At 53.2% G+C, this 21690-nt stretch overlaps 7 protein-coding genes across 7 annotated transcripts; 4 read left to right on the forward strand and 3 right to left on the reverse strand.

Moving 5' to 3' along the window:
- Positions 1-121: 121 nt before the first annotated feature.
- Positions 122-2437, forward strand: NECHADRAFT_92532 (uncharacterized protein; the record flags this gene model as incomplete). Its single annotated transcript, XM_003051528.1, has 3 exons — positions 122-181; positions 231-1859; positions 1910-2437. The coding sequence occupies 3 exons, from the start codon at positions 122-124 to the stop codon at positions 2435-2437; spliced, it is 2217 nt and encodes a 738-aa protein (XP_003051574.1).
- Positions 2438-3229: 792 nt separating this feature from the next.
- On the reverse strand, positions 3230-4046 carry NECHADRAFT_78784 (uncharacterized protein; the record flags this gene model as incomplete). Its single annotated transcript, XM_003051978.1, has 3 exons — positions 3230-3391; positions 3447-3863; positions 3918-4046. The coding sequence occupies 3 exons, from the start codon at positions 4044-4046 to the stop codon at positions 3230-3232; spliced, it is 708 nt and encodes a 235-aa protein (XP_003052024.1).
- An 884-nt stretch (positions 4047-4930) lies between these two features.
- Positions 4931-6840, forward strand: NECHADRAFT_38804 (uncharacterized protein; the record flags this gene model as incomplete). Its single annotated transcript, XM_003051529.1, has 3 exons — positions 4931-5601; positions 5673-6680; positions 6732-6840. The coding sequence occupies 3 exons, from the start codon at positions 4931-4933 to the stop codon at positions 6838-6840; spliced, it is 1788 nt and encodes a 595-aa protein (XP_003051575.1).
- Positions 6841-6952: 112 nt separating this feature from the next.
- NECHADRAFT_78786 (uncharacterized protein) lies at positions 6953-9296 on the reverse strand (the record flags this gene model as incomplete). The annotated part of the gene is made up of 11 exons (XM_003051979.1): positions 6953-7040; positions 7265-7425; positions 7477-7706; positions 7755-7797; positions 7847-8105; positions 8173-8322; positions 8375-8382; positions 8441-8610; positions 8653-8710; positions 8764-8863; positions 9100-9296. 11 exons carry the CDS (start codon positions 9294-9296, stop codon positions 6953-6955), a joined length of 1464 nt encoding a protein of 487 aa, XP_003052025.1.
- Positions 9297-10529: 1233 nt separating this feature from the next.
- NECHADRAFT_78787 (uncharacterized protein) lies at positions 10530-11410 on the forward strand (the record flags this gene model as incomplete). The annotated part of the gene is made up of 2 exons (XM_003051530.1): positions 10530-10784; positions 10847-11410. The coding sequence occupies 2 exons, from the start codon at positions 10530-10532 to the stop codon at positions 11408-11410; spliced, it is 819 nt and encodes a 272-aa protein (XP_003051576.1).
- A 1251-nt stretch (positions 11411-12661) lies between these two features.
- NECHADRAFT_59892 (uncharacterized protein) lies at positions 12662-16666 on the forward strand (the record flags this gene model as incomplete). Its single annotated transcript, XM_003051531.1, has 4 exons — positions 12662-12820; positions 12889-15006; positions 15151-16059; positions 16119-16666. The coding sequence occupies 4 exons, from the start codon at positions 12662-12664 to the stop codon at positions 16209-16211; spliced, it is 3279 nt and encodes a 1092-aa protein (XP_003051577.1). The 3' UTR covers positions 16212-16666.
- A 2092-nt stretch (positions 16667-18758) lies between these two features.
- NECHADRAFT_38663 (uncharacterized protein) lies at positions 18759-20702 on the reverse strand (the record flags this gene model as incomplete). The annotated part of the gene is made up of 1 exon (XM_003051980.1): positions 18759-20702. One exon carries the CDS (start codon positions 20700-20702, stop codon positions 18759-18761), a length of 1944 nt encoding a protein of 647 aa, XP_003052026.1.
- Positions 20703-21690: the final 988 nt, after the last annotated feature.

Raw genomic sequence — 21690 nt, forward strand, 5'->3', positions numbered from 1 at the left:
TCCTACCCCCCTCCGCATGCACACTTCTCGCTGGCATCGTCCGCTCGAATGCTTTGCTGCACTACGCATTTTGATAATGGTGCTGATCAATCTTCTACAGGACCTTAGTCTGGGTACCTCGATGAAGAAGAATGTTACGGCTCTTTCTACTTCGAAGCTTGCCAACCAAGGTGTCCCAAAGGTGATTTCAGCTACTTGTCATGATATCTACCGATTGCTGACCATGATAGAAGATGAAGATAAGCCACGATACCTCGCCCGTCGAGGAGTCTTACCCAATGGACAAGCTTCTGGCTAAGCTCTCGGAGCAGCAAGCTGTCTTGTGCCAGCAGAATGAAGCCCTCAAAGCCAGCGAGGATGGCGGTGCGTATCCGAGAGGCCTGGATCATGCCTCTTCCAGCAACTCTCTCCCCATCACTCCTGCTACCGATGCTTTCCCAAGCACTGCTCCTACCACTCGCCCAGCAAGCGCCGCTCTTGAAGATGCCCGTGGCGACACCGAGGAGATCATGCGTCTGAAGCTGCAGCTTGCGCAGGCCAAGAGTGAAATCTCCAAGCTTGACCAGGAGCTGGCCGAGACCCGTTCGCTGAAGCAAGAACCCGATATCTCAGCTTTCGGTCTTCGAGGCCCGCCTACCTACGCTCCTCGTGAGGGTGCCTGGGGAACCCCAGAGGACGCGCATTCTGATACTAGTGATGCCATGTCCACCACTACCTTCAGCCGCACTCGAGGAATCTGGGGCCATCCAAAGGGCTCTTTTGCCAACAACACTCTCCAGGCTCCAGTTTCCGAGCCTTCCCCGGGAAACTGGCTCGGAGGTCGTGGTTTCAATGCCCCTTACCCAGATCCGACTGGCAACCCTTACCCCGGTGTGGAGGCTCATCGAGGTGACCGCCTGACCCCGGACTCCGAGATGATGCGTTCCAACAACGGCCGTCGCAATAACCGTTTCGAAGGCCGATTCAACTCGCCTCAGCCATTTGGACCTGGCTACGGAGGGGGTTACAGCAGCCCCGCCAGCCATACTGATTACACGGGTAGCCCAGTGCCCGGAGCGCCCATGAATGTCCCCCAGGGACTTGGCCCCATGGGGATTTTTCCACCTTACCCAGGCCAGCCGGTTGGTACTCCCTTATCCCCACATGCATCAGAGTTCACTTCTAAGGGTGGTTGGAAGAATGAGGTCGGTAAATCCTCCAAACCCACGCCATGGGCACTAACCTGGGTACAGGTTGTGTCTCCCGAGGACCAAACATATCTCCCGCCTACAGAGCCACTCAACTACCGTCGTCTGCTAGACCGAAACGTTAACTGCAACTGGAAGTATATCGTCGACAAGATCGTTTGCAACAATGATCAGCAGGCTTCCATCTTCTTGCAACAGAAGCTCAAGGTCGGTACCCCTGAGCAGAAGTTCGAGATTGTCGAGGCTATCGTGGCTCAAGCCTATCCTCTCATGGTCAACCGCTTTGGCAACTTTCTTGTGCAGCGTTGCTTTGAGCACGGAACGCCTGAACAGGTCGTCAACATTGCCGAGTCGATTCGAGGCAACACCCTGAACCTCTCGATGGATCCTTTCGGGTGTCATGTTGTTCAAAAGGCTTTCGATTCTGTTCCTGAAAACTTCAAGGCTATCATGGTTCACGAGCTTTTGCGCCGGATCCCGGAGACGGTCATCCACCGCTACGCTTGTCATGTCTGGCAGAAGCTTTTTGAGCTTCGGTGGACTGAGTCCCCCCCTCAGATCATGAAGTATGTCAATGAGTCTCTTATGGGCATGTGGCATGAGGTAGCTCTGGGTGAAACCGGCAGCCTCGTCGTCCAGAACATCTTTGAAAATTGCCTCGAAGAGGACAAGGTACATGGCCCCTCTCCACGATTTAGATGTTTTGCTAACGTGTTCTATAGCGCCCCTGTATCGAGGAGGTCCTCGCCAACATTGACATTGTTGCCCATGGCCAGTTCGGAAACTGGTGCATCCAGCACATCTGCGAGCACGGCGCTCCTCCCGACCGTAGCCGGGCAATCGACCATGTCATTCGCTACGCTGCCGAGTACAGCACCGACCAGTTCGCCTCGAAGGTGGTTGAGAAGTGCCTCAAGATTGGTGGTGCTGAGTTCCTTGGCCGCTACCTTGACCGAGTTTGCGAAGGACGTCGCGATCGCACCCGCATCCCCTTGATTGACATCGCGAGCGATCAGTATGGAAACTACCTCATCCAGTGGATCCTGAACAATTCCTCTCCTCAGCATCGCGAAATCGTTGCTGCTCACATCCGGAAGCACATGGTCTCCCTTCGCGGATCCAAGTTTGGTTCCCGAGTCGGAATGCTCTGCACCAACCATGCGGTTACCACCCGTCCCGGTCCTGGTGCCGGCCCAGGAATGACTGGACGCATGGGAGCTGGGCCACGCTACAGCGGTGGCTATCGTTGAAGGTCCTTGATCTTTTTGACGACGTCGCCTTTGCTAGCGGCCTTTCCTGCTGAGACAGGCGAAACCCTCTCGACGCCTGTCTTTCATCCTTTGTCACCACCCATGTCACGGAGTCCCTATCTGAATTCGCCATTCGTTCCACTCGTCAAGATCACGCAGAACAGCCCAGAATATGTCGACCTTTCTTAAGAAACATCTTCCCACGCAAAAATTTACAGCTCACACGTCATCCTACGCTCAGCAGGCTACTGCTTGCTTGGGTGCATTGGACACATTATGGTTATGGATTTTGCAATATGCAGGAGATGGCAGATGCTAATCACCGCAGCCGCCCTCGAAGGGCCACAGTTTGCATCTCACCGCTCGCCCTCTACATGATACGAAGCCAGTGAGGGGGAGCGCCCTTTCCAAGATGCCAGAACCATACTTCAGTCAGCCTATGAGTAGCAGGGATGGTGATCTAGGAGGACGCCCTTGGAGGGCGGAACGAACTGAGTTCACATGAGAAATTGTATGCTGTTTTTCGATGCGGATGCCGGCTGGGTTCGGTGCCCCTTAAATGAGTTGTTATGGTAGTTACTAAACACCTTTAATACACTTGCTTCTCTTATCCAGACTCCTTGCTTGAAGTTTGTGATGTATGACGCCCGAATTTGTGCGCCATGTTGACTTTTCTTGGTGCTTTCTTTGCGAAAGCAACTAAAGGTACAGAAACAAGCACGATATTGGCGTTAGGGCCGGCTGTGACAGTTGATGTTACCCGGTAGAAATGGCATTGACTTGTGTCTTTTTTTAGGCAGTGGCAACATTCGCAGAGGCAGGGACATCATCGTCAACTGGTGGAAACTCGGTGTCCAGAGCCTTTGGGAGATCTGGGAGAGTTGGGGGGTCGGCGGCCGCGTCTTTCTCCCATGGCTTCCTTGGGACAGCCCTGGCCCCTACAGGCTTGACAGACTAACAAAACATCAGTGCTGTTTTATGCTATGCTGGCTTTTTTGAGTACACTTACAGGATCTCGAGCAATGGTGTTGGGGATCTGGCGGATTCCAGGCACGGGTTTGCCCTCCTTCAAAAGCTTAATCATCTCAGCAAAGCCCATGGGGTAATTAGGCTGATCCTCTGAGCCTGCTTGTGCAGCCGCAGCCTTACGATCGATGTACAAATCAGCTTTGGGGGCGGCTTTTTGCCAGTCCAAGACTGGTGGCGGAGATGCATTGGGTCCATCACGGCGGTGATACTCCTCTGGGAGGACGTCAGGGGGGCTGTGGTCGGGGTTGCTAGCGAGCCAAGCCTTGTAGGCGGTAAAATCAATCATAACGCCGATTCGTTGGGAATAGTAGAAGACGCGGGCATGGATGGCCATGTCTACAAGGGAGGCTTGAGGGTTTTGCTGGCCAGGTTCACCGAGGATGGCGTAGAGGCCGGACTGGGGAAAGGAGTAAGTAAAGGAGATTAAGCATGGATAAGGTTGAGGTGTTACCATAAACATCTTGTCTTTTGTCCAGGGGTAAGAGTCAAAAGCAGTGAAGATGGCATTGTCGTCTTTGAGGGCTCGGATGCTGTCGGCTCCGGCGAGGGGCCGTTGGGCAGAGGATTGTTGTTGTTCCATGATGAGGTACTTTCACTGTGGGTAGATCCAATTAGATCCAAGAAGGAACCGGCTGTTGAATAAAAATCAGATATTCATCCGTAGATAGAATTTTGTAAGTGATGGCAATAGAGGCTAATGAAATGGATGGAAGGGTGTATCCGTATGTGAGGTGTGAACGGAGCCTAACTAACATGTGAGAATCCGGGGTCGGCAAGACGGAGCTCACAGGCCAAGGATGAACCCCGAGGTCGGCACCTACTACGAACAAAGTAGGATCACCTAAGATGCCTGGATGAGTATGGCCGGCAGAAGTCGGTCTGAGACAAAACACACGCTCACACAAAGAATAACAAGCAACAACTGGGAAACCAGGTTCAGAGAATGTCGGGTGCTTGTTCCGTTGGCTCACGTGCAGCTGAGAAGGCGACGCAGGCGGGACAGTGTTGGATCAAGTGAGCGAGGGTGTGACCTTGAGGGCATGCGAGAGCTCGGGATATTTCGCGACGGGGAGTTGGTCAGGCAGATATTCTTTTCGTCTGCAACAACTGCAGTCTTTGCCTGGAAGAGATCAGATGAAAAGGTCGATAGGTTCGCAATGGTAAAGTCTTTGATCCTCGACGTCGTTCAACTTTACAGTTAATACCAGAAGGGAAAGGTCGAGATAAGATAGCGCAATCGGGGACCCACCACGGAGCAGCTGTCGCCGCCTGCATCTGGGTCCGCCTCGATTCATCACGGCCTCCTCTTCTATCGCTTCCCCTTCTCTCATCTCATCGCTGTTGCCGAGTCTTTGACCGACAATATCCTAACCTATTTCTTGGGTTACAGCTTTATCCATTAATTCTTTCTTCGCCCTCTTCTTACATCTCAGGCCAAGCTTACCACAAGCTCCAGCCGCCCAGATGAATCGAGTCGCCGTTCGAGCCATTCGGACGACGTCTCTCTCTGCCGTCCGCACCCTCTCCCACACGCCGCGCCGAGGCTTCTCCATCTCGTCGCTCTCGCTCGCTCAGGCCAGGTCCACCGCCAGCGCCCACGCTCGCCGCGCCCGTCGCAACCCAGCAAATACCACGCCGTTGAGGTCCTCCATGTACTTCCGCCGCCTGCCCCTCGCTCTCGTATCCAGTCTCGTCGTCGGATACGGTGCATGGTACTCCTACAACGACTCTAACGCTGCACCAAGTTCGGCCACCGCCTCCAGGAACGTCCTCACTTCGACTCAGACAGCTGATGCGCTGCCCACCCGAACCGTCCTCGTAGTGGGCGCCGACGAGCTCCGACAGGGTACTATTGTTGGCGAGGGTCCCATTTCCAAGGCCACACGTGACGACGGTCGTCGCATCGTCGAGATGCTCACCCCGGAGCAGGCCACCGATAAGCTGCGACGTCTTGAGCAATCCTTCTCCGTCAACCGAGGCCACGGTGTCACCCGCTACGATGTGGTTCAGCTACCCAGCAACGACCCTATTGAGGACGACCATGCCGAGAAGATCGTGGAGGTTCCCAACAGGTCCGCGGGTGCTGAGACTGACAGCAGTGACTGGATGTTCTGGGGTGTCTTTGATGGTCACTCGTGAGTTTCAACATGACAATTGACATTGCGCAAGGCTTTGAAAGCATGACTATATACTTACACTCATTTAGAGGATGGACTACGTCGGCGACTCTGAGAGAAAGCCTGATCAACTATGTTGCGCGGGAGCTCAATGACACATATAAGAAGGCTGCTGGAGACCTTCCCTCGGAGGATGCGGTTAGCCTGGCCATCAAGACTGGTTTCACCAACCTGGACAACGAGATCGTTCACAAGAGTGTCGAGAAGGTTTTCAAGGCTAGTTCCAAAACCGTCGCCGCCGAATTGTTGCAACCTGCACTGTCCGGATCGTGCGCCTTGCTTTCGTTCTACGACAGCCGCAGCAACCTTCTTCGGGTTGCTTGCACTGGTGATTCACGAGCCGTCTTGGGTCGTCGGTCAGATAATGGAAAGTGGACTGCTACGGCCCTGTCGGAGGACCAGACGGGCAGCAACCCCGAAGAGGTTGCTCGCATGCGCAAGGAGCACCCTGGAGAGGAAAACGTGATCCGCAATGGCCGTGTCCTCGGCGGCCTCGAGCCCTCTCGTGCCTTTGGTGATGCCGTCTACAAGTGGAGCAGAGATGTGGCCTGGAAGTTGCGTGAGAACTTCTTTGGACGTAGTCCGTCGCCTCTTCTGAAGACTCCCCCTTACGTCACAGCCGAGCCTATCGTCACCACCACCAAGGTTAATCCCGAAAAGGGCGACTTCCTCGTCTTGGCCACCGATGGTCTCTGGGAGATGCTGACCAACGAGGAGGTTGTTGGTCTTGTGGGCAAGTGGATTGAGACCCAGGGACAGGCTTCATCCAGCACCCAGTTCGACGCTGCTTGGAACAAGATCTTTGGCTCATCAAAGGCCCCGCTACCCGTTGAGGAGAGCAAGACCGCAGGCCCCGACGGCAACAAGACGCCGATACGCCTCCAGCAGTGGGGTATCGACCCTGATGCCAAGGATCGGTTTGTGGTCAAGGACAAGAACGTGGCAACGCATCTTATCAGGAATGCCCTTGGCGGCACCAACGATGAGCAGGTCTGTGCCTTGCTCACATTGCCTTCTCCCTTTTCACGACGATATCGGTAAGTTGTATCTGTTACCTATACTGAGGTATCATGACTGACGGTTCCCAGTGACGACCTGACTGTTCAGGTCATCTTCTTTGGCCACGGCGAGAAGACGGGCGAGGTCACCGTGAATCTGGACGCATCTACTGGCGAGAGTATGCGAGCGAAGTTGTAGAGATGATCGCATCGCAGGCCCTAGTCCTCTATTGGATGACAGCGCAAATATTATCATGGAGTTGCAAGGCGTTTTAAGGATTTCCATGGGAGCGGATCGCATCCATTTCATTTCAGGTCTTGGCTTGTAAGAATAGAAGAGCGGCAGCGGTAAAGACCAGATATACATGGTTGATAGCGTTAGAGGGGATTACTCGTAGTCTGTTGTGGGATAGAGACCAATGCATTGGTTACACGCCATCTATTAAGGATCGAATCAAGAACCATCCCTCATTAACCCTCCTTTTGCATGATTCCCCTGAACGCCATGTGACTGTTGTCATGGGCCACCGCTTGGGAAGCCAAAATCTAATTCTACAAGGTCACAGAAGATCCAAGTAGAAGTATTAAAAATAGTACAGAGAATTAAAACCCTTGAGACTTACGTCTCATTCTTAGGCCAGAGGAGTCGCTTCTCCTTTAGACACCACACCATTCTCCCAAAGACGACAGCCCATACAATTACAATAGCGATGGTCATGACGCATGCAAAGATATGCAGACCATCGCTATGAAAGATGTTTCCCATGACGCTAGTGGCCGTGACCTACAAAAGGGGTCAGTGATGCGTAACAATGATCAATGATAGGGGACACACGAGAGCAGTGTTTGGAAAGACAAAGGACCACCAGGATATTTGGAACGGCATGCTACTACCAGCACGAACATATTTCCACAGTGCGCCGACACAGACAAGGAAGAACCACATGGCTAGGCCCCAGAGCCAGAGGCTGACGAGGATGCAAACGACCTTGATGATTGGGGCAACTTGTGGAGTGTCCAGGAAGTCAGGCGGTAGAAGTGATTCTGCTTGGTTTCCCAGTTGGGCTAGAAGAATTAGAGTGTTTCTATGGTGAGGGCCAATGCTTAACTCACCTATACCGGCGGCGGTGAAACCGTACGGACCAATAGACATGAACTAGCAAAAAGTTAGACAACTTCAAACAAGTCGGGTTGAGGGCGCTTACAATGCCGGGCCTTTGCGTATCCCGCGGGAGCTTCTGCGTCATGAGACGGTAGATGAAGGCAGAAGAGATCATGAATGCGATCAAGCATCCAGTTCCCTGGATCGCAGCAGCACCGAGAGCCATTGCCGTGGTGTTAGTCGACAAGGCATGGCCAGATGCATGCGCGGCAGCTATGAGGTTTGCTGCAAAGGGAGCATTGAGGAGTAGGGGATACGCGGGAAAGACCCATGTTGGTGTCATCGTATGGACCGGGAAGACTCTGGAACTTCTGTCAGTGTGCCCATCATGGCAGTGACGAGGTTTGGACTATTGTTAGGAGCACATACAACGTCGACCAGAGGATGAGGTACAGCAACGCGCTGACACCGACGCTCAGGGCGGCGTAGATCCAAAACATGAGCTCCATAGTGCGGAGGAGCCATATGCCGGTATTGGGGATGCCATATTGACATGTGTTGATGAGTATCACTGCGATGCTGAGGGCGTTAGAGGGTACACGTGAGTCCAATATATGTTTAGTTGTCTTACGAGACTACCTATCACGAACAGATCAGTGTCGATCCAAGTGAAACGAGAAAGAGTGGGAAATCTTACAGATGCCGGGATAAATAGCGATTCAACCTGGTCGGTGAACGAATGGGTGAAGCTCCCTGGACGGATATGGAACCGAATGGACAGGAGGATGAGATTGGTGACGAAGAGAATAAGGTTAAGGATAAAGAAGAAGAGACCGATGCCGCGGATCCAGGGTGTGTCCCATTTGACTAGTGAGGATCAGCAAGCTGACGTGTAAGTGATACTTGTACCGTTTGGTGTGGGTTTACGTGAGTGAAGGATGTTGGCAACGCCACCGGTGGACATGGTCTTGAAAGTGTAAGCTTTGGTAAGATTATAAGCACTTGAGGGAGGAGGCGTACCATGGTGAAGTAGGTCCATCTATGACACGCAATGCGATCTCGGATGCCGACCTTTGGCGTAACCGGCGACTTTTCCGCAATGGCCATGACATGATTCAAGCTGTTGGAGGTTGGAGTAGAGGCGTTATTCAACATGCGAGTGGGATTCCGGCGGTGGTCATCCGGAGCAGCAGCGGCGATATACGACGGCCGCTGGACAAGGGGAGGCCGCGTCACGGCGACGGGACGGTCATTCGGAACCGGGGTAGCATGGCCGGGGCCGGCGATGAAGGGCGGGTTCTCCTCCGAGGGGGACTCGTAGCCCGTGGCCAACAGGAACGAGGGGTCGGAGTTTACCATTGGATGACGGGAGGGGGCCATTCCGGAGGCGGACCGTCAATGTCGTCGGCGCGGCGGGCGAGCAGCTTTGAGACGCAGTAGAGGACCACGAGGGCGCTGGGCTCCATGTGGGCAAAGGCGATGTGGAAGTAGGCCAGGTGGGCGACGAAGACGAGGTGGTGGAGGACCAGGGTACCAAAGTTGGCGAGCGGCATTTTTTCCCCTTCTTTTTTTTTTCTATTTATTTTCCAGTTTTTTTAGGGGTCGGATCGGCGGATGTCAAGAAAAAGAGACAAGACAATGCCGCGTGAGCCGCTCTGGTGGAGGGAGGGTTGGTGCCGGTGTGGCCGTCTTGTGTTGATGGGGGGAGGGTGTTGAGTGCGACTGTGTGAAAAAAGAGGGGATTTAGAGTTGGTTGACAGATGCTATGCTACCTTGAGTTTTTGTGCCTGCATCTTGAGCCCCTGCTTAACCGTTTCTTCGTTTAGTAGAGTTGTTGAGGAAAATGGCAGCTTCAACGGAGCATCATTAAACAAAGATGATGAGCTTCCCCCCGTCGCTTGGCTTCGAGCGCCGAGTCAGGATAGCCTAGACGCGGGTTGGCCTGGTCCCAAGTCGCTTGTGCATGTGCGTGACGTTGTAGCGCCAAGGATTACGTCGATGGCCGGCTCTAGGGTCCAGGGTAGGTTATCCGAGTTATCTCCAGGAAGAGTCTTAAACCGAATGCAGCGGTAATGATTTGTCAATGACCTATTTCAAATGATGATTCCTTCAGTAGTTTCTTTGATGGTGTATGTTTGTAGTTGACTTGGAATAATCCCGACTTGTTCTGTCATCGCTACACAACAGCGCGCCACTCCCAATAAGGAAGAAAGTCAGCACTATTCACCACTTAGAATCATGGACCTACCAGGGCACAAGATCCAATACCACGACATCCCCCGCCAACCCTCTTTCTGATTATCCTATCAAACTTGCCTTTTTAGGACATGTCATATTGCAAAGCCACATTGGACGAACTGGCTGGATAACTAGGGTTCATGTAAGTTTTCCTGCTATACTAGCGCTTGAGATGATTCCATCCAACTCCTAACCTCTCCTTTGACACTACCGCCATCAATGACACAAAGTCCATTCCAACCCAACTCAAGCCCGCCTCCGGCTCTCAACCCCGGGGCTGGCGGAGCTGTCAACCGGCATGAAGGCGGGGCTTCGGTGTCAGACCCACAATTACCCGGACCAAGCTGCACGTGATCGATAGATGCCACCTTTCGCACCCACCTAGCTTCACACGTAGCTGCATTTACTTGAACCCGCGAAAGCTAGCTTTCAACTTTGTCCTGGAGAAACGACATTGCGCTTCCTCCGGGACCTCCCCGACAACCCAACCTCTTGCGACAGCATGAACCCTTAACCATTCGAAACACCAGTAGCCCTGCGTGCCAGCAATGTCCTTTACTAACGCTCCCGTGACCCGGCTTGGGGTGCTCTGCCTCATCGCTGGCTCCATCCTCGCCAGCGTCCTCGACGTCAAGCACTACTTCTACATCATCATCGACACACACATATGGCGCTACCGCCAGCTCTGGAGGCTACTGGCCTATCAGCTATGCTACACCAATTCGACCGAGGTCCTATTCGCAGCCATGTCTCTGTATAATTTGCGTATCGTCGAGCGCATGTGGGGTTCTCGCAAGTTTGCCGTCAGTTTTCGCCTCCTCGTATTCTTTCCCGGTGAAATGACAGCTAACATTCTTGTGACCAGTCCTTCTTGATAGTCACGTTCCTCCTCACCACATTGCTCCCGCCCCTCGTCTCAATCGTCTTGCGACCTCTTACCGCGGGGTGGTTCAACTACATGCCGGCTGGCCCGACACCCATCATCTTTGCCATCCTGGCCCAATATCATGCTATGGTCCCGCACATGTACAAATACCGTGTTGCTACGTCCGAGGCGCCACCCACTGACGAGCCCTTTGTCGGCCTTACATTCTCGGACAAGTCATACAAGTATGCTATCACATTGCACCTCGCTTTGTTGCAATGGCCGGGATCACTCTTGGGGGCTGTCATTGGCTGGGTCCTGGGGTACTCGTGGCGGGAGGGACTCCTTCCGGCTGCCCTCGTGCGCTGGCGGGTGCCGGGCTGGGTGGTGGGGCTGAGCACGCAGAGGCGGAGTGCCGAGTTTGAAGGTCTGCGACGTCGGCTCGAGGGCGAGACGACGACATCGGCCGTCGCAACTGGTGCCCAAGGTGCGGCAGAGGGTCAGGCGGAGAGGCGAAGGACGATGGGGCAGCAGATTATGGATCAGGTCCGAGAGGTGCTGTAGGATCCAAAAAGTTGGCATTGATACCATGACGAGATGCAACATGATTTGGCCTGGCAACCATCTAAAGCTCCGTACATATAATGCTCCGTGAAATCGCGGGACGTGCGGTGCGGGCATGCATGTCCAAGCGCGTGCCTGTTGTGCAATGTCTCAGCCCAACGTGCGTATGACATTTTGAGTGTCTGGGAGCCGTCACTGGAGCTTGTAGATGGTGTTCAGCCGTCCACAGATCTGGATCTAGGCCCGACGGACTACCGTTCCCTGCAATCAATCCGTGGGAAGAGGCTGTCATGGGGGGAATAGCCATGGCGTCGTCAGCCACCGCCAAATAACCTGTCAGCATCCATACATTGCATAGCAAAGATTGGCGACACACACAGCCATGATGGCGCTGGTAGTCGATCGGGGAGCGGTGACGGCTAAAAATAAAAATTGTCCACGAGAAGGATGTGAGGGCATTCGCGCAGGATGAAACTAGAGAACAACTCAGCCACGGGATGGGATTCACGCATGGAAAACTCGTGGTCCGTACGTTTGTGTTGGATGCCATCATGGTCCATTAAACGCAGCGAGACGTGCACCTCATCATTATACCTATTTCCGAATACAGAATAGCACGTAAATTAGGACCCGCATGCCTGTGTCCAATGCGGCAATGCCCCATGCCCAAGAACGCGGGTGCGCCCCCCGGCACCTTCCCAGCCGCCCTGGTGGACGCTGGGGTGTAAAAGTACGTACCCAACTGCGGCTCGTCAGAACCTAGCTCCAAGCGCTGCAATTCAGCTTCCAGGTCCCTTCTGGAGGGTCCCGGGTCCACTAGCCAAAAGGACGGCGATGGGCCTCCTTTTTCCTGGGCTGGACTCAAGTGGACAACCCCCCGACCTCTCCTTTTCTCTCCCCCAGTATCTGCATTGTTCCTGCGTCTTTTCTGCGAACGCTTGACCGATATCTATCGAGAGTTTCTGAAAGTATCATTCTCGAGTTTCTGCGGTTGTCCAGACCAAGAGGCGTCCCAGCGCAAACGCCCCTTTGTTACATCCATCCGACCTCATCAACCCCCCCGTCCAGTCAAGTCCCAAGCGAGCCCGGCGGCCGGTCAACCACTGACGAGTCCGAACGAACTCTTTTTATTTCGACCAGCCACTCAATCCCCATGGCCGCTGTTACCATCGCCTAGTCCTATAAACCGCCTTGTTTCCTCCCTCATGTTTTGCTGACCGAGACGACGACGCGACATTGAGCCTTGCAACCATGAATGCGTACGCGCCAGAGGCTCCCCGGAGCCCTTACGGGTACGGCCCTTCCAGGCTGTCGCCTCCGGCCCCGAGCCCCAGCGGCAAGACTCTTGTGGAAGGATATCGTAAAGACATCCTCACTGGTTTTGAGAAGGAGCACCCTCGTTATAATCCAGTATGTGATTCGACACGTGGAACCACGCCAATTCTCGACTTGACCACTTACACATTCACTCCCTGCAGATGAACCCAGATCGCCCCCAGAGCTCCGTTCTAGTCGACCTCAAAGACCCGATCCAAGTACATCTCCTCACCGAGACGGCCCTCTCCGACAGCAAGAAATTCGAGATCCTGTCGCAGGAGGAGGTGGACGACCTGAAGAAGCAATGTCAATCCCTGACCCAGCGAGTTGAGTCGACGAGACAGAACTTGACCATCCAATCGAAATACCGCGATGCTGCCATCTCCATGGCGAGGCTATACTCCCCTGGGAAAATAGAAGGGAGACGGAGGAGCTTGTTGGGCCGGAATAGTGGTGGCGACCATGCTCGTGCTAAGGAGGCCGAGGCTGAACGACAGGCGAGCGAGCGGAAATGTGAAGAACTGGCTGCCGAGCTGTTCAATCTCGAAAAACGACTGATGGAACCTCAACGGCGTCTCCTGGAACACACGGCCGGTATCCTCCAGTTGACGCACAAGGTTTCCAAGAAGAAGGGCCAAACACCACCGAACCAACCTGTGAACGGCATGCCTGGGAGCCCAGAGAGCCTATATACTTATACCCGAAACAGCATGGACCATCCCGCCGACGACAATTATTTCAACGACAACTATGGTTTTGGTCAAATGGACGAGTTTTCAAGGGGACAACCTCGCCAGAATGCTATTGAGATCCCCCTCAAGTCGCCAATCAGGGAACAGAACCAGCTCAAGGAAGAGATGGAGAAGATGCGAGATGAGAACACACAATTAAGGGGCCAAACGGACACTTTGGTCAGATCGATATCTGATATGGAGACACGGTTGGAGAACCTCAATGGTTCATTGCGGGACGCCATCGTTCGCTTCAACCCCTCCAAGAACGACGAGTATCTGGAGCCGCCGTTTGGAGTTCCAGGAATGGAGCCTGGAGAGATGCTCAGGAATCAGATGGATTACCTGGAGATGGGTCTTGTTGCTATTGAAGCTGAGCAAGACTCGACGGATGAGCATGGGAAGGTGGACGAAAAGATTGAACAACGGATCGAGGCGTTGATCAAGCAAGTGCGAGAACTTCTCCTGACGGTGGATCCCGACTACCCCATGGCGCCTCGGTCAGCCAAGGGTGATACCGATGCGCAGTTCGCCTATCTCGAGGATGCCTTGCGAGCTGCCGACTCGGAGCTGGAACGAGCTGTGCGGGCAGCTTCAGCTGTCATGCCACCTGGTCAGGACAATGACCAAGTAGAAAGGGTCTTGATGGGTCTATGGGAGATGATGCAATCCGGCTTTGCCAAGATTAAGAAGGAAAAGGAGGAACGGCGGAGAGCTCGCATGGACAAGGGTTACCAAGACGAAGAGATTTCCGACGACGAGTTCGATGTGGATGAGCCCTTCACCATTTCTGGCTTCTCGAACCGTGTTCAATGGCTCTATTCCCAGGCCACCACGCTCAAGGACCAGAAGTCGGTGCTCAAGCGACAAATCAAGCAGCAGCGTGAGCTCAACAACAAGTCTGACGCTGAGAAGGACGAGGAGATCCAGAGGAGACAGGAGGAGCTAGAAGAGACCCAGGTTCTACTCGCCCGCGCCGAGAGAGACGCCATGACCGCCCAGACGATGCTCTCTGAGGCACTGGAGGAACTCGAGAACGCTCGCATGCTTTCCACCAACAATATCGGCCGTGGGCCCGAGTCTGAGGAGGACAGCAAGAAGGTTGCAGCTCTTGAGGCTGATGTAAAGCGGCTCCAGACTGACTTGGCTGGAGCGGCTGGCGCAGCTGGTGCAGCGCACGCTCAGGTTGAAGAGCGCGACGAGAAGATTGCGGACCTGGAAGCAGATCTCAAGCGGCTTCAGGCCGATCTTGCTGGTGCCGCGGCGGCTGCAGGTGCTGCTCAGTCCCAGATCGAGGACCGTGAAAGCAAGATTGCTGCGCTTGAATCTGAACTGGAATACCTCGAGACCGCCAACGCCCAGATTGAGGAGCGCAACCAGAAGATTGCCGCACTCCAGACTGAGACCCAACAACTCAACACTCTGCGAGACGAAGTCGAGGAGCGTAACGCCAAAATCGCCACTCTGGAAGCAGAGATCCAGAAGGCTAATCTCCTCCGAGATCAGCTTGACGAGCGCAACGCCAAGATTACTATCCTGGAAGCCGAAGTTGAGCATCTCAACGCTCTTCAAGAAGAGGTCCAGGAGCGTAATGCCAAGATCGCTATCCTCGAGGCCGAAACCCAGCAGACCAACGCTCTCCGAGGACAGACCGAAGAGCATAATGCCAAGATTGCCGCCCTTGAAGCTGAGCTACAGAAGGCTAGTGATGCACAGGCTCGACTCGAGGAGCGCAATGCTAGGGTCGCCCACCTCGAGTCTGATATGGAGCTTCTCCAGTCTGACTTGGCTGGAGCCGCTGGAGCCGCCGGAGCTGCCCAGGCCCAGATTGAGGAACGCAACCAGAAGATTGCGGCCCTTGAGGCTGAGTTGAAGCAGGTCGAGGCAAACCTCCTTGTTGCCGAGTCTTCGAGCAAAACTACCAGCAACCAGTTGACTAGCGTGGATTCTGTAATCGATGCGCTCAACGCACAGCTCGACGAGACGAACAGGCTGAAGAACAATGCGGAAGAGTCTGCCCGTTCCTTGAAGCAGCAAGTGAGCACACAGAAAGAGGATATTGCAGCGAAGAAGAAGGCGCTCAAGGTCAAGGAGGACGAACTCGAGCTTCTTAACATGAACCTCGTCGAGATGAAGACGGAACTCACCATTGCCCAGGCCGAGCTGGACGGCGCCTACGGATCACGCGCGGAACGTGCCGCTGACGTTGCCGCCATCAAGACCAGCGGAGAGGTGATGAAGCTCCAGAATCAGCTCACAAGACTCAAGAACGAGCTCACTGGAACCGTGCAGGAGCTAGAGGAAGTGACAAAGGAGACGCTGAGTGCCGAGCGCGAGAAGATTGTGCTTGAGAACAAGCTTGAAGACGTCCTGTCGACAAAGTCTGGCCTTGAAACTGAGTTGATGAAGCTGCGTGGGCGACTCGAGTCTGAAATGGAAAAGGCAAACGAGCAGATCAGCAAGCTCCAGGAGGAGTTGGATAGCGAACGTCTGAAGGCGATACCCCCTACGGGCGGAACTGGCCGAGGAGCGTCTATGCTGAGCGAGCAGTTCCGAGCCACGATGAGGGAAGAGAGGAAGAAGTTCCAGGAGAACATGAAGGTACGTGTTGTCCTCGCTGCATGATGCCGTTTGCCATGGTTGACTAACAATGTGTGTAGGAGGAGCGTGCGAGATACCGCCAGCTTGAAGAAGAGCTCGCAAAGCTAAAGCGTACCCCGGGGTCTGACAAGAACTCACTGAGCCCACCATGAGTACATGGTCAACCAGAGAAGCTCAGTCCCTGAGGACGCCGTCGAGCCAGGCGATGGCCCTCATTGTACAACACTGTCTTGTCTTGTGTGCGCCATGGATGTCGTGATCGTTATGGGCCATCGTCGGCCCCATTTCTGTCGTTCTGTTTCTTGTAACATTATCCTCAACGGATGAGGAGTCGGATTTGTTGTCTTGGAGATATGGCGTGGCTGGGAGTAAATGCTGAAGCTCGATGGGGGAGGTTTACATACATACAGATTATACTGGGAGTTATTATATGGGGGATGAATCAATGACCAAAAAAACCTGGGCGGGAAGTAGTCGATACGAGCTTCCTCTAGGATGATGGGAGAAGGAGGTTTGGTGTTTTTTTTTTTTTTTTATTCGGGTCTGAGCTGGAGATAGTCAACAGCCCAAGAGATAGATGACGAACCATGGATGCATTTAAGTTGTCATGTCTTTTTTAAACTCGGATATTTCGACAAGTATCAGTGACGTTGGTCGGGGGCGTGTCTTGAAGTAATTGTCTGTTTTTGAGATCGACTTGACTTTGGAGGCTGCACACGTTAAGGCAGAGTCATTGCAAAGTTTGGAACAAGGAATCGTAGAGAAAACGACAGAATTTGAAGCACCATCCCCAGCAATGACTGTGTTGTTCACTCTTGCATGCATTTGACAGCCTGTTGTTGACTGGAAGCAACTCTTTGGGTTGGTGAGACGCTATCCCAAAAAAGGGGTCATAGTTTGACATGCGCGCACCGAGACTTTAGAAAGGTTCTGCAAGCAAGTGCATGCAACTCGGAGAGGTTAATATGAACAAAATCACTCAGCTCAGGAGAATCATGGTGGAGTTTCTGCAGAACAAAAGTTGTGTGGTTGGATAAAGCAAGCGATTGAGATTGCTTATAGAAGTATACAAGTTGGCAACTCATGCGATGGCCAATCAGAGACTACCATAGGTCTTTCACTACTACTGCTTAAAAAACCCGTCTCGTTCTTACCAAAGAAACACGAGACAGGCTTTATAAAGATTAATAAAAATAAAAAAGGTTTCAGATAAACATCATGGGCCCTTTGTTCGAGAGACCGTTGAGATTCTGGGGAATAAAAGGTTTAAAATCTCAGTCCCAGTGTCTGCGCAACTCAAATCTCGTGGCTTGTGGTGACACAATCGTAACAGCTTTCCTTCTAGAACAAACCGATACAGGCCTCTTCTTCCTCGTATTTTACCAGGGAATTTCTTACAAGACCAATTGAGCCAGTAGAGTGCTTCTAGTACTCCTCTCTGATAACATTTTCCCCAGAGCACCCACCGTATATAAGCTCCACTCCTTTCACGCATCTTTCTCAAGAGGATAATGCTGACCTCAGAGTATGAGGAGTCTGCAAAACAAACTGCGTCGTCTTCTTCATGTAAATGCGTAAACTAAAATTAACTTTCGGTCTATACATGTAGCCCGCAAAATATTTCTGCACCCGCCAAAACCCGAGCACATGGCTCTTCAGGGGGGGCCTCTTGATTTGGTCACGGTTCGAAATGCAGGTTGGCAGAATGGCTCTTTGGCGTGTGGCTTTTGGTGGGAAGCATCACTTGCATGCCAGTCTCTTCACGTGGCTCCCTTCTGATGACCAAAGGTCCAGGCCACCCCTTTGGGCACTCAACAGGAGCAACATTTAACCTGCGACAACACTCGATGATGCAACTGAGGCCTTTAGCCTGTGGCCAGCTTGCCATTATCATCTCAACACATTAAACCAATCAACCGACATGGAAACATGAAGAATCACATAATTCTCAAGCTACATGGTCTCCAGGAGGTCCCAGACATATCACCTATACCGATATAAAGTCCAATCCTATCACTGATTATGTGTGACCGCATCGAGATTAACAAAGTTGTATGCTTCAATTCCAGTTCAAACCCTTGTCTAGTCTAATGCCAGAAGGCGCCTCGTATATGTACAGAAGGGATATCAAGTAAACGAGCTTGTGTAAACGAGTCTGATCTAAATGCGAGTGAGGGTGGTACAAGTGCTTGCGTAAAAAAAGGCTGATTCTGATCCCCAGTGCGTGGGCGGCTTCTGCCGTACATGTAGAGAATGCAGGGCCAACACAGTGTAATGACGAGACGAATTTCAATGCAACGACCGCCCAGGCGCCGTGTATCAGGGGAGCTCCATTCTCCTGCCGTCCCCCTTATCCGTCCGCCCAACCAACCATCCGTCCCTAACGCCGAGGAAAAAGGGGCAAAACAAAGTGCCGAGCAAAGTGTAAAGACCCCGGCCACCATTGAAAAGCAAAAACAAAATCTAACATTCCCGCCCTTTGTTTGAATACACCATTACCCCTCCCTGAGATAGGTAGGTTCGCAGGGGACAACAGCCAAGAGGTTGTGATTCGGTCCAGCCGGGCTGGGTGTGGCTCGGGACCCAGTGAGAGACGAGAAAAAAGGGGTATTGTGCAGAGTGCGAAATGTCGCCATTAAAAAGGTGATAAGCGTGATATAGTGGTTCAACAACCAACAGTCGAGGTGAGGGAGGGGAGATTAGTCCATCGACATGTCGTCTTCGTCAATGTAGGCCATCCGGGACCAGATCCTCCAGTGAACAACGCCGACATGAGCGATGCGCGTAGCAATGTCCTCGATGCCTCCCTCCTGCTGACCCATGCGGATGGCCGCATCTAGTTCTCGGTCTCGTCCAGCGTCAAGGCTGCGGCTGCTGACTGGTACCCGGTTGCCCGTAGCAATCGAGAACAGGCAAACACCTGAGAGTGCCTTGAAGTAGCGGACCCGAGTAGCCAGCTCAGACAAGAGTCGGCTGCGGTAGGCCTCTTCCATCTCTTGATACATGGGAGAAGACATGTTGCAAACGTTCTCTGTCAGCTTGTCTTCGAACGAAGGGAGCATCTCCATAGGTGCCTTGGTAAATCGGAAGATCTGGAGGGCCAGCGAGGGGGCCATGTTTCGCCACTTCTCATGGTAGTGGGTATCATGGGGCGCCTGCTGGAGCAGAGCAACCAGCGACTCGCGGACATTTCGGGCCTTGGTCTTGCTCTCGTTGGTATCCAATGCAAGGTACGAAGGGAGGACCAAGGAAGATCGCGGTGATGACGCAGCCGAACCAGCCGAGCTAAGAGCAACGCTTGCAGGTCGCGAGATGGAGGGGGGAGTGTTGAAGTTGAACTCGTGACCGTCCTTGCTCAAGGACATGGGCAGGTCGTCATCTGACCCGAGGCTGGCAAAGGCGGGGGCCAGATTGCATCGTGCAACCCGATCAAGATCATCAAACATGCGCATGCACACGTCGAGGTTGATTGCGTCGAGGATGTCGGACCGAACCCTGCCTAGTCGATCCTCGTCGAAGAAGAAAGTTCCTGGCAGCGGCTTCTCGCCGGCAGAAGGAAGCATTGATCGGGAGAGTCCTTCAAAGAAGACACCCATGTCGCCGAAATGAGACGACATGGATCCAGCTCCAGCTGGGTACGTCTGAGCTGCCTCCTGGTACCAAGGCTTCGCATCGCCAATATCCATCTTGCGGTTTCTGAGCTTCTTCATCAGGAACTTTTGCTCAAAGGCTGTCGTCTCCTCAATGAGGGCCGGTCGAAGGCAGCGGATCTGGTGGTTTGCAACATCCAGCTTCATTGCCTCAAGAACGCTGAGTAGACTTCGCATGCCATTGACAAGCTCATCCACGTCATTGTTTCGGTTTCCGTTGCTGAGTTGCTTGTGCATCGAGTCGACCCAGTCATCCCGCATAGGTGCGCAGTGTGACTTGAGGACCCGTGAGAGCCACCCGGCGAGCTTCTCAAGATCAGCAATGCCTCGGTGAAATTGTTGCATCAAGAGATCAACGTTGAGGCCCTCATCCAGAAACTGGCGGTCCCGCTGTGGTACCAAAGTTTGAATGATTTCCTTGACCGACTTCAGAAGCTTTGGCAAGCACCAATCGTCTCCCGTTCCGTACTTTTCATAAAAGCTTGGGCGATCCACAATGAACTCGACCAGTTGTTCCTTCAGATTCGTCCAGAAAACACTTGCGCGGTCGTGTTTCCTTCGCCCCTTGTCGCCTTCCACATTGGGTCTAAAGTGTAGCTCAGGGTCAAAATTGATATCGTGCCTTAGCTTTGGGTTGTTGATGATTTTTGAGACCTCGAGCTCGCTCAGACTTGTCTTGGTAACTGGGGGCTCGAGGGGTTGATAAGGAGATCTCCGGCTTTCGGGGGTCGGACTTGATGATGCTGTTGAGGTCTCGGATGGGTTCCGCGAGAGCGGCGCCGCCACTGGGGATGCTGTATGTGAAGGGTCGGTGTACCGTCGTGGTGAGACTTGTGATGATTGCGTGACCTCAACCTTCTCGTCCTTCGCTGGCTTCCTCGTTGTCTCCTTCTCAGGTCTGGCTTCGCCTTCGCCATTGGGCCCGGGAGCCGAGGTCGAAAGATTCTCCCTCGTCCGCCCAAATTGGCGTCCATACCCCTGATCCGCCGTCATGGTTGGTGATGGTGTTCCTTTTCGGTTTGCCCAGGGATCCTTCCGATGACAACAATTCGTCTCAGAAGTGATTCTTTGTTGTCGCTAAGAAAGAGATTTGAACTGGTGAGATCAAAAGCGACTCTTGTCAAAAATTATCGCTTTGTGTGGGCTCGGGAAATACTAGAAGCGACAGCTGGTCAGCACTGTAAAGGGGCCGAAAACATGAGGGCGCGGATTGAACGCGAGGTGCGTGCCCGAACAGTCACGAGCCAAACGGCCAGCTGCAGATGCAGACGGCTAATGACTGTCGAGCTGACCAGGCGTTGTGCTCCGAGGACAAGGTAGTCGACGGATTGGCCCCTTGAACAAGTTGTGGAAGGGGAGAGGCTGTCGAGATTGTGCGGCTGACTCTGACTTACATGGGAGGGTGCAAGTGCCCGAATAGGTGGTGAATCAATGGTCTGGGGTATATGAATCGTTGTTGGATGGATCTCAATGTCGAATTGCCCGGCTTGAGTGCTGAGAGTCGGGATGTCGAGAAGAACTCGTTGGCTGGTCGTCGAGGCCCGGGTCGGACGGGTGTTTGTTTGCCTGCAGGAGGCTATGCTTGGTATTGCGTTGTGTAACAGAGGCTGATTGTGCCCTCTTCTTATTTCAGAACGTCCTGTCGGTGCGTCGCCTCGCAGTTCGTTTCGGTCGTGGTGTCGTCTTTCTTGTTTTGTCTAGGTACTCTATCGATCCAAGGTGGCCATGTAAGATGGAAGCAGTAGGCGTCGGTTTATGGTACTGGTCTATAGTTTCCGGAAAGAGCGAAGAATATTCAGAACAAGAAGCAAGAGCTAGCAGTAGAAAGAATTCCAGAATGGGAAGACAGAAATAGGAAAGGAGGAAGAAAGGGAAGGGAGAAAGAAGAAAGAAGGGACGGAAAGGGGTGCAGACGGGGATATTGATATGGATGGATGGATGGGGATGGATACAACGCAGGGTGCCACTTGGGTTGGGATTT

The sequence above is a fragment of the Fusarium vanettenii genome, assembly GCF_000151355.1.
Source record: "Fusarium vanettenii 77-13-4 chromosome 4 genomic scaffold NECHAsca_3_chr4_2_0, whole genome shotgun sequence".
In the NCBI taxonomy this organism is placed as follows: Eukaryota; Fungi; Ascomycota; class Sordariomycetes; order Hypocreales; family Nectriaceae; genus Fusarium; species Fusarium vanettenii.